The sequence below is a fragment of the Micropterus dolomieu genome, linkage group LG13 (assembly GCF_021292245.1).
Source record: "Micropterus dolomieu isolate WLL.071019.BEF.003 ecotype Adirondacks linkage group LG13, ASM2129224v1, whole genome shotgun sequence".
In the NCBI taxonomy this organism is placed as follows: Eukaryota; Metazoa; Chordata; class Actinopteri; order Centrarchiformes; family Centrarchidae; genus Micropterus; species Micropterus dolomieu.
The window spans coordinates 2,180,078-2,191,527 of NC_060162.1; the positions used below are offsets into that span (position 1 = coordinate 2,180,078).

General features: G+C 39.3%; 1 protein-coding gene across 7 annotated transcripts in view; it reads right to left on the minus strand.

Moving 5' to 3' along the window:
* LOC123982001 (unconventional myosin-XVIIIb-like) overlaps window positions 1–11,450 on the minus strand; it is a 68,548-nt gene that overhangs the window by 52,735 nt on the left and 4,363 nt on the right. For 6 of the 7 annotated variants that reach the window (XR_006827878.1, XR_006827877.1, XM_046067308.1 and 3 more), the window contains exons 5-11: window positions 7,959–8,071; window positions 7,702–7,869; window positions 7,233–7,443; window positions 7,011–7,153; window positions 6,640–6,740; window positions 5,787–5,850; window positions 5,073–5,217 (exon numbers count right to left, since the gene is read on the minus strand). Coding sequence is in view for 5 of the 7 variants with exons in the window: in XM_046067308.1 (XP_045923264.1) it covers window positions 5,073–5,217; window positions 5,787–5,850; window positions 6,640–6,740; window positions 7,011–7,153; window positions 7,233–7,443; window positions 7,702–7,869; window positions 7,959–8,071 (945 nt within the window). In the remaining 2 variants the exon portion in view is untranslated. Of the gene's footprint in view, window positions 1–5,072; window positions 5,218–5,786; window positions 5,851–6,639; window positions 6,741–7,010; window positions 7,154–7,232; window positions 7,444–7,701; window positions 7,870–7,958; window positions 8,072–9,611; window positions 9,723–11,450 lie in introns of those variants that run through there. The other variant, XM_046067309.1, reaches the window with a different exon arrangement.

Here is an 11,450-nt window from a genome sequence, read left to right on the forward strand (position 1 = left end):
CACACACACACACACACTTTCAGAGTGCGATGGCAAAGGTAAGCGTGTTCAGATTGAAACAGGAAGTGTGTGTATGAACTTACGAGCTGGTTGGAAACATCAGAGTGGTCTCTGCGGGTCATTCCCTCCCCGATGGCAGACTTCATCAGACGAGAGAGAGACGGCAGCACGTTGATGGGAGGATAAATCTAAACCAGCGGAAGGAAAGACAAGGTCACTGAGATGGTAGAAGAAAGAAACTTCATCGACTCTTTTATATCCTACGAGTCACCAGCTGCCCACACACAGCCCGCCCAGGCTCCAGAGGAAGTTAAATAGATCTGCACGAGGAGCCTCTGACAGTCAAGGCTGTTGTTTGTTCGTTAGAGCAACAAGGCAGATTAGCAGCATGTCGTGTAGGCCTATGTATTAAAAAATGTGGCTCAAATGCTCTGGTTGTTTTTGGTGACATGACATTTGTAAGATGAAGTTCAGTCATGTGTCGATTAATTCGTAAACATTACAAAGAGGCGTCACAATCCATCACACCTCCACACTTTCTGGAAGTGATTGCTGAACCAGCTTCATATGCACAGAAACAAAATGGTTGAATATAAAACAAATCTCAGACAGTAAATCTAATTTACATGGACGGCTCAGAGAGAATGTGGCTGTCACACTGGTAAACCACCAGGGCGCAGCCAAATTTACAACAACAAGTCCCAAGTCTAGACCAATATCTTCCAATTCAAATCCCAAGACCAACATGTCCTGAGTCAAGACTAATAAGTCCAAAATCAATTCCAGAGTCAAGACCAGCAAGTCACAAATCAGGTCCCAAGTCAAGACCACCTAGTCTCAAATCAGGTCCCATGTCAAGACCACCTTTTCACAAATCAGGTCCCAAGTCAAGACCACCTAGTCTCAAATCAGGTCCCATGTCAAGACCACCTAGTCTCAAATCAGGTCCCATGTCAAGACCACCTAGTCTCAAATCAGGTCCCATGTCAAGTCCCAAGTCTAGACCAAGATCTTACAATTCAAATCCCAAGTCCAAGTCAAGATAAACTAGTACCAATAAGTTGATTTTGCTGAATCTAAAATCATTTAATTCATGCACTGAGTCTGACTGGAAGTTCTGATCTGACCTTTCCACATGGTGGGAGTTGTCTCTGTAAATAATACTACAAAGAGTACGGTCTAGACCTGCTCTATGTGAAAAGTGACATGAGATAACTTTTGAATATTACATTACATCTATTTAGACACTTTTAGCCAAAGCCTCCAATAAATGCAACCATGAGGATACAATCCAGTTTTTTGTTTTGTTTGTTTTATTAATGGGCCACGGTAATGTGTAGAGTTTCTGCTGATGTCAAAGGGGAACTCGTTCTAAAGGATAGAAATGAATCTGCGACACTGCTCTTCTTTACCTGTCTGTTGTGAAGTTGTCTGTCCACATAGATTTGTCCCTCAGTGATGTAACCAGTCAGGTCGGGAATAGGATGGGTGATGTCTGAGAGACACGAGAACACACTGTAAGAACGCTGCAGTCATTAGCATTAGGAGCTTGTGGCTGAACATGTGTGTACCGTCATTGGGCATGGTGAGGATGGGGATTTGGGTGATGGAGCCGTTACGTCCTTCTACTCTGCCAGCTCTCTCATAGATGGTGGCCAAATCTGTGTACATGTAACCAGGAAATCCTCGCCGGCCCGGCACCTCCTCCCTGGCTGCAGACACCTGAGACGCAGTTTGAGGGTGATGAGGGTGAGTAAATTCACAATTTATTTCCAATTTCCTGAGGTCATTTCTGAATAAATGCTCTGAAATTGTGGCTGACCTCTCGGAGAGCCTCCGCATAGGAGCTCATGTCGGTGAGGATGACGAGGACGTGCTTCTCACACTGATAGGCCAGATACTCTGCTGATGTCAGCGCTAAACGAGGAGTGATGATTCGCTCAATGCTACAACAAAAAAGGCAATTTAACCTCTTTTTTGTAATTAGTGGTAATTTTGGCCTATTTCCACCAGTTTTAATATAGCCTAATGAAACCTGAAACAGAAACCTGGTTAATGGCGATTAAATGTTACAACTGAAATTGCTTAATTTAATGATGAAAAATGAACTTGCAATTGTTGTTTCTTACAGTGAACCTCAGACACTCACAACATTTTCAAGTTCCCACACCTCTTGTCAGCAAATGTACCAAATCTGAAGCTGATATGTAATAGAACTTTGGATTTTACAAGGCATAAAGGTGTGTGTGCCGAATCGATCCGAAACCTCGCCTAAATGTGCTTTTCAGTAGATCAACATATCTCTTTAAGCTACTGATAAAGATAATTACAAAAAACAACAACCACAAAATGAGGGAATTTAATTTTGCTACAGAAAACGGAGGCGTGTGGGTACAACTATATCATAACATTCAGGTTGAGCGTCTGTTTCTAGTTTTGTTTTAATCAATCAGTCAAATTATTCCAAGTCATGTATAAAAAAAATAAAAAAAAAGTTTAGTAAAAGGGTAAAAGATCATACGTGGGGTCGTTTGCCAGGTTGAGGAACAAACAGACGTTATCCATGGAACCGTTCTCCTCAAAGTCGGACTTAAAGAACCTGGCAGTCTCCATGTTCACCTGGTGGCAGAGAGAAGAGAAACTTTGGTGCTTATGTTTTTTCTCATATTCTCCCCACTGTCAACCTCCATGAACCTCCATCATTCCTGCCAAACGTCTTCTTTCATAAATGTCACACACCCCAATATTATTTAGATTATCCACCAATATGATGCCAATCAACTTCTCAAGTTCTGTGAACCAATCTGATGAACCAGGCTGCTGGAAGCTGATCTTTAAAGCTACATTAATTAATGTTTTCACCACTTGGGGGCAGAATAACAAGCTGTAAACCCTTGTGATCACCTTCATAAAGCTGACTGGCATGGTAGTGTGCCTACAACTTACTGACACTGAGCTACAGTGAGGGAAATATTTGATCCCCTGCTGATTTTGTACGTTTGCTCACTGACAACGAAATGATCAGTCTATAATTTTAATGGCAGGTTTATTTGAACAGTGAGAGACAGAATAACAACAAAACAATTCTGAAAAACGCATGTCAAAAATGTTATAAATTGATTTGCATTTTAGTGAGTGAAATAAGTATTTGACCTCCTCTCAGTCAGAAAGTTTTCTGCCTCCCAGGTGTCTTTTATACAGGTAACGAGCTGAGATTAGGAGCTCACTCTTAAAGGGAGTGCTCCTAATCATGTTTGTTACCTCTATAAAAGACACCTGTCCACAGAAGCAATCAATCAGATTCCAAACTCTCCACCATGGCCAAGACCCAAGAGCTGTCCAAGGATGTCAGGGACAAGATTGTCGACCTACGCAAGGCTGGAATGGGCAACAAGACCATCGCCAAGCAGCTTGGTGAGAAGGTGATGAACAGTTGGAAGAAACAAAAGAACTGTCAATCTCCCTCGGTCTGGGGCTCCATGCAAGATCTCACCTCGTGGAGTTGCAATGATCATGAGAACAGTGAGGAATCAGTCCCGAACTACACGGGAGGATCTTGTCAATGATCTCAAGGCAGCTGGGACCATAGTCACCAAGAAAACAATCGGTAACACACTACGCCGTGAAGGACTGACATCCTGCAGCGCCCCAAGGTCCCCCTGCTCAAGAAAGCACATGTACAGGCCCGTCTGACGTTTGCCGATGAACATCTGAATGATTCAGAGGAGAACTGGGTGAAAGTGAAAATCGAGCTCTTTGGCATCAACTCAACTCGCCGTGTTTGGAGAAGGAGGAACGCTGCCTGTGACCCCAAGAACACCATCTCCACCGTCAAACATGGAGGTGGAAACATGATGCTTTGGGGGTGTTTTGGGGGACAGGACAACTTCACCGCATCAAAGGGACGATGGACGGAGCCATGTACCCTCAAATCTTGGGGGAGAACCTCCTTCCCTCAGCCAGGGCATTGAAAATGGGTCGTAGATGGGTAATCCAGCAGGACAATGACCCAAAACACGGCCAAGGCAACAAAGGAGTGGCTCAAAAAGAAGCACATTAAGGTCCCGGAGTGGCCGAGCCAGTCTCCAGACCTTAATCCTATAGAAAATCTGCAGAGGGAGCTGAAGGTTCGAGTTGCCAAACGTCAGCCTCGAAACCTGAATGATTTGCAGAAGATCTGCAAAGAGGAGTGGGACAACATCCCTCCTGAGATGTGTTCAAACCTGGTGGCCAACTACAAGAAACATCTGACCTCTGTGATTGCCAACAGTGGTTTTGCCACCAAGTACTAAGTCATGTTTTGCAGAGAGGTCAAATACTTATTTCACTCATTAAAATGCAAATCAATTTATAACATTTTTTACAGAATTGTTTTGTTGTTATTCTGTCTCTCACTGTTCAAATAAACCTGCCATTAAAATTATAGACTGATCATTTCTTCGTCAGTGAGCAAACGGACAAAATCAGCAGGGGATCAAATAGTTTTTTCCCTCACTGTATGGCTGCTACCTCGGCCAGGTCTCTTTTGTAAAAGAGATTTTTGATCTCAATGGGACTTCCTGGTAAAATTGCTAGTTAGTGGCCAGCAGACCAGGCTGCGGTTGTACCGGGCAGCTTCAAGGTGTAACAGTGTGAATGTGATCAGGGCCTTCCTGCAAAAGAGAGGCTTCCTCTTAGTGAAGCTCCCCTGAATAAATAAAGGTTAAAAAAAACTATATAACTTTATAACGTAGTACAGTTAACTGTGTATAAAGTAGTAACGTAAACTAGCTCCACCTCCAACACCTCCACCTGTTCAAATGCTGCTCTAACATTGATGCATCAGTAATGAGATTAATGTCAGAGAGAATCAGATATAATTCACAGGAGACATTTTACTGCATTTAAATGGTACTTTTATAACCAATAGTTTATGTACATGAATAGTAGGATTTTGAATGCAGGATTTTCACTTGGAGTTTTTTTATGGTGTGGTATCAGTACTTTTAAAGTAAATGATCTGAATACTTCTTCCACCACTGGTGTCTAGAGGGTTTAGAGTGATAATGATGATGATGATGAATCAGCGTTACCTTTACAGGCCCCGGCAGCTCCCAGATGGTAAATACCAGCCAGAACATGCCATATAGCCTTCTGCTCGCTGGCTGAGAACCCGAGTGTTTCCATGGCAGTCAGCAGCTTGGTGAAGGCAACGGACGCCCGCTGTTTTTCCTCAACCTAACAACAGACAGGGAGGGAGGAGAGATGGTCTGTCTCTGAAATCAGCCACTTAATAAGGTGGAAGAACCGCTGAGTCACATCTCATCTCCCATCACAGCCTGAGTCTCTTCAAGATGGGTCTCTTCACTGCATGATTTTGCCTCTTCAAAAGACCATTTTTCTATTTTTATTCCCCCAGCTCTTTACCTTTACATGAACAGAGCAACATCGTAAAAACAAAAATGTTCGTAACCTCTCATTTGTTGCAGTTGAGGCTCATCTAGAAATATTTTTTTAATGTTGCATTCACTGCAAGTCGCTGTGCAGAACACTGTATTTTTTCATCAGCAGAGGTGGGATTATGTCATTGTGTTCTCAAGTTTTAATCTTTGGGTCTCAAGAATAGAAGAATGAAGGTACCAAACTACATCATTACAGAAAACTAGTTTACAGAAATATGGAAATGGAAAAGACAAAGTGTGGTCAAAACACACACATACATTAAAATAAAAATTTAGGCCCCAAATGCATTTGTCATTTCAAGTGTTTAGTCTGTGCTGTCCACTCTTCTGCTGCACTTACGATACCTTGATTGGATGAACGATACCAAAGGAGTTGGACTCAGAAAGCTGGTGCAGCTGCAGTTCTGTCCTAATGAAGAATCAGGAATGGGAGAATATTCAGAACATGTCAGAACTAAAGTACACGTTGACCATAATGTATGACTTAATATAGCAGAGGTGGAACAAGTATTCATATAATTTACTTAAAAAGGTAAAAGTACAAATACTACAATGCATAAATACTTAATTATAGGTTATGGATAAAAACTCTTACTAAATTAAGAAGGATTAGCAGCAAAATGTAAAAGTACTCATTCAGCAGTAAAATGTCTCCTGTGACTGATATATAATTTAATCTGACATTATTAGATTATCTATACTGACGTATTATTTGTTTATGTATGGCTGCTACCTCGGCCAGGTCTCTCTTGTAAAAGAGATTTTTGATCTCAATGGGACTTCCTGGTAAAATTGCTAGTTTTAATACATAAAATTTAATAATATATACAGTTAGCTAGTTTTTTTTACTTTCTAGAGTTAGTTAATTTTAATACTTTCTATATACAGTTAGCTAGATTTTTTTCCTTTCTAGAGTTAGCTAATTTTAGTACTTTCTATATACAGTTAGCTAGTTGGTGACACACCTTATGAGAGGTCACAAACCAAATGGTTGGGAGTCAGTGATTTAATCTTTAACAATTTAATTTAGGTTTTCATATTTTTTGTAATATCTTAATCTGTAAAAAAACTCGTAACTATATTTATCAAGTACGTGGAACAGAGTACAATATTTCCATCTCACATGTATTAATAGGCTTAAATGGAAATATCTTACTGCTTGAATAAACCTTAGTTGCTTTCCAAAACTGGACATTACCTCATCTCTGTGCTGAGTCCTCCGAGCATCTGAGAGAAAACCAGGAAGTTACTCTCTCCTTGTGTTTTCTGACACACTTTCCATTTGTCCAACATCATCGTCTGATGGAGAGAGCGTGGAGGGGAGACAGTGGAAAGGAACAGAAGATGACACGAGTAACTTTTGTATGTGTTTTTATTTCCCGGTGGGGATGAATGAATAAATGAATGCACACTAACCGATGGGGACAAAAGTTGAAGTCCCCAAGGGTTGAGACTGCTTTTTGATGGATAAGATTTAGATTTAGAGTTCAGGTTACAATTAGATTAAGGTAAGCGGTGGGGTAAGAGTTATGGTAAAGGAACAAATGTGTTTGTGTGTGTGTTGCATGCCTGTAGGTGTCCAGCAGCAGCCTGTCCAGCGTGGTTAAAGTCCAGGGAGAAGACCATGGCAAATCGAGATGAAGCGTCGCTGTGCTGAGAGCTCACACAGCCAAAAGACCTCAGGACGGTGAACATCGCCTGTACACGCTCCACTAGAGTCAGAAAGAAAAGAAAAGGTGAATTAAAAGTCTGCAATGTGGTGTACATAATCCTTCCCGCTGCTGTACTCACTGCTGATCTTCTCTCCGGTTGTACCGGCTTGTTTGAGGAGAGCGTGTGTGAAGGCCTGGCATGCGGTGGTCTTGCCGGTACCGCTGCGACCAACTGCGCACACGCTGTGGTCTCTTCTGGTGCCGACCATGGACACGTACACCCGTTTCACCAGAGCGGAAAGCGCAGGAGGAGCATCCCACACTGACTCCCCTCGCCGAGACTTTGGAGTCTGACGGAGAAGAGGAAGAGAGAAAGAATGAAAATGGTTTCTAGTCTTACAACTTAATGATGAACTATTCATTAATTCCCAAATACAGTTAACCAAAAACAGACTGTGTTAGTAGATATTAATAAATCAACTTTAGTTTGATAATTATTTAACGTCCATAACTTACAGGAATGAACTCTTTCTGTGTTTCTATCTGTCCGAGTATAATATATTAATATTTAAATGTGAGCTATTAATCCAGCATGTATTTGACTTCACCTTGCTGTGGGCCTGTAACGGAGGCCAGAAGTTGACCAAGTTGGGTCCTGCTTGCGTGAGCGGCATGTTGGCTTTAGCTCGGCTGCTCAGAGTGTGCAGAACTCCACATTCATTCACACTCTGCAGGTCGCTCAGATCCTCGCACAGGTCCAGCTCTGATGGGTTACACTGTTGGGGGGAAGACGTGAGACACCGTCAGTCCACTGAGGTCTTCACGACAGACAGAAAGACGTTCAAAAGGAAAAGAACTGAGGTACCTTCTCAATCTCGTGCTCTGTAACATCATGCAGCGACCCATCTGTCTGCAGCCGGACCCTCACTCGGCCGTCTGGGAGTTCAGGTGTGCCTTCATCTGGCTTCAGCTGAGTGGCTGAAATGAGTACATATCATCTGATCAGAGAATAATTAACAAACTCCCTTTGATAGCACACCTACACGCACACGTTGTTAATAACCCTGGGTGGTTTAAATGAGTCACTCAGAGCCAAGTCAGGACCGAACTTTAAGGCAGTGTTGGAAGAAGTATTTCAATCCTTTACTTAAAAAAGTGCCAATAACACAATGTAAAAATACTCTATTACAAGTAAAAGTAATGCATTCATAATCCTACTTAAAAGTATTAGCTGTAAAGTAAATCAGCAGTAAAAGTACTGGTTGTGCGGTAAAATGTCTCCTGGGACTGATATCGGATTCTATCTGACATTATTAGATTGTTAATACAATAGCTAATTATACTACTTTATATACAGTTAACTAGTTTTAACTACTTTATATACAGTTAGCTAATTATACTACTTTATATACAGTTAGCTAATTATACTACTTTATATACAGTTAACTAGTTTTAACTACTTTATATACAGTTAGCTAGTTTTACTACTTTATGTACAGTTAGCTAGTTTTACTACTTTATAGACAGTTAACTAGTTTTAACTACTTTATATACAGTTAGCTAGTTTTACTACTTTATAGACAGTTAACTAGTTTTAACTATTTTATAGACAGTTAACTAGTTTTACTACTTTATAAAAAGTTAGCTAGTTTTAACTACTTTATATACAGTTAACTAGTTTTAACTACTTTATATACAGTTAGCTAGTTTTACTACTTTATGTCCAGTTAGCTAGTTTTACTACTTTATGTACAGTTAGCTAGTTTTACTACTTTATGTACAGTTAGCTAGTTTTACTACTTTATAGACAGTTAACTAGTTTTAACTATTTTATAGACAGTTAGCTAGTTTTACTAATTTATAAAAAGTTAGCTAGTTTTAACTACTTTATAGACAGTTAGCGAGTTTTAACTACTTTATATGCAGTTAGCGAGTTTTAACTACTTTATATACAGTTAGCTAGTTTTAACTATTTTATATACAGTTAACTAGTTTTAACTACTTTATAGACAGTTAACTAGTTTTAACTATTTTATATACAGTTAACTAGTTTTAACTACTTTATAGACAGTTAACTAGTTTTACTACTTTATATAAAGTTAGCTAGTTTTAACTACTTTATAGACAGTTTACTAGTTTTACTACTTTATATAAAGTTAGCTAGTTTTAATTATTTTATAAACAGATAGCTAGTTTTAATTATTTTATAAACAGATAGCTAGTTTTACTACTTTATATACAGTTAGCTAGTTTTAACTACTTTATATACAGTTAGATAGTTTTAACTACTTTATATACAGTTAACTAGTTTTACTACTTAATATACAGATAGTTTAGTGTATTAGATTCTGGTATGTTTTTTATGGATAATCTGAATCTCATAAGAATTTAAAGCTGTTGATTAAATGTAGCGAAGAAAAAGTACAATAGGTCAGAAGTATAAAGAGTAATGAGCATAATGAGTAAATGTACCACTGCTGTATGTTTCTGTATGCATGTCTCTCTAAGCTTTTCTCACATAATTCTCTGATCCCTCCATGTCAAAGAGCTCAGGGGTCAGTGTCAGAGGCTGTGAGGGCCTATGAAGGTCTAATCGGATTAATGCCGTAAGTAGCTGGATGGATGGATGGATGGATGGATGGATGGATGCTGGCTGCATAAAATGAGCAGATGGATATGGAGTGGAGCATCAGGAGAGACACAGTGACTTTGCTGCAGCTAATATGTAACATGATATGTAGGTAATATAACAGGCTAAGAGATTACTAGAGATTGTGTTTGCATTAGTAGAGTCTTCTACTAATCCAAACACATTATGGCCTTAATGAGAGAGACTATTTTCATGTTTACACTAGTGTGGATAGACAAATCTCTTCTATCTCATTTTAACCTTTCATTCACACTATGCCAGCGTCTTGTAACAGCTGAAATGGGTCTTTTTTTAAAATGCTCTTTGAAGTTGATTATTATGAAAATGCATCTGTATTACTTATACAGTGTAGTCGGGGAAACATGGCCAATCATCCAACTTATTATGTTGTTTTGTTTTGAATATGTTGTGGGCTGTAGCAGTAATGACGTGTGTATTATATTCATTTTAGATGGGTTTAAACGGTTTTTTTTAAAAGTGTGCGTGTGCTTGTGTATATGTATTATGTGGTGTTTCTAAAGATTACTAGGTTGTTTATTTGTCATTATACAACACAAGGTTGTATAACAAAACCAAAGTTTGTATTCCCTTCATGCTTCACACACAGAATTTAACAGATAATTATCTGTGTATAAAAATATGGTAACATTTAAAATAAATAAAATAAAACAATAGGCTATATACAGTTATTTATATACATATTTACATATACGTATACATCCAGTAACATTTGGCAGTGCATTTTCTAAATTTGCGTCTGGAAATGTGAATTAAATTGAACGAAGCATTTCTCCCCCTTTTGTATTACCATTTCAAAAGTCTCTCTAAACAATATCCTAAACAGAGACACATGGGACTATCCCATCTTTGTTTCTGAATAATAACAGTTTCTCCATCATTTTGGTCAAAATACTACAATATCCATGAGCATCAGCCACCACTGACACGGAGAAGAAGCCACTTAGAGGCGCAAATCAGAGCGGTAGTGAATTCTGAATGTTTTGTTGTTAAATTTGTGCGCCATATTTACTGAATTAATCCAGAACTGACACACAACCTGAAAGTGAATTTATTTAAGCTGCAGATTATGTTGCGTCACTGGAACAGAATTTAAAGGTTTTAAAAAACTTTTAAAAACGTCACAAACCCGACTCAGCAGCTGTTTGCCATGTTCACAAAGAGAAAACGGAAAACTTGGGGGGAAAATAAACTGTGTCACGGATTGTTGCATGCATGTTTTGGGTAGTATCAATTGGTTTTTAATTTTTTGAACAATGCACATACGTTTTCTTCAATTAAACAAAGATAAAACTGAAATTATTGTTTTTGGAGCCAAGGAAGAACGATTGAAAGTCAGTGCTTCAATCTGTAATGTTAAGAACCACAAACCAAGCCAGAAATCTTGGTGTGGTCATGGACCCTGAATTTGAGGAGCCACATTAAGACAATTACAAAGTCAGCCTACTATCACCTGAAGAATATATCAAGTCCTCACTAAGACCAAAAAGGTGGATCACATCACTCCAGTTCTGAGGTCTTTATACTGGCTTCCTGTATGTAAAAGACTTGATTTCAAAATCCTGCTGTTAGTTTATAAAGCACTGAATGATTTAGGGCCAAAATACATTTCTGATCTTCTGCTTCGTTATGAACCATCCAGACCTCTCAGGTCGTCTGGGATCAGGTCTGCTTTCTGTCCCCAGAGTC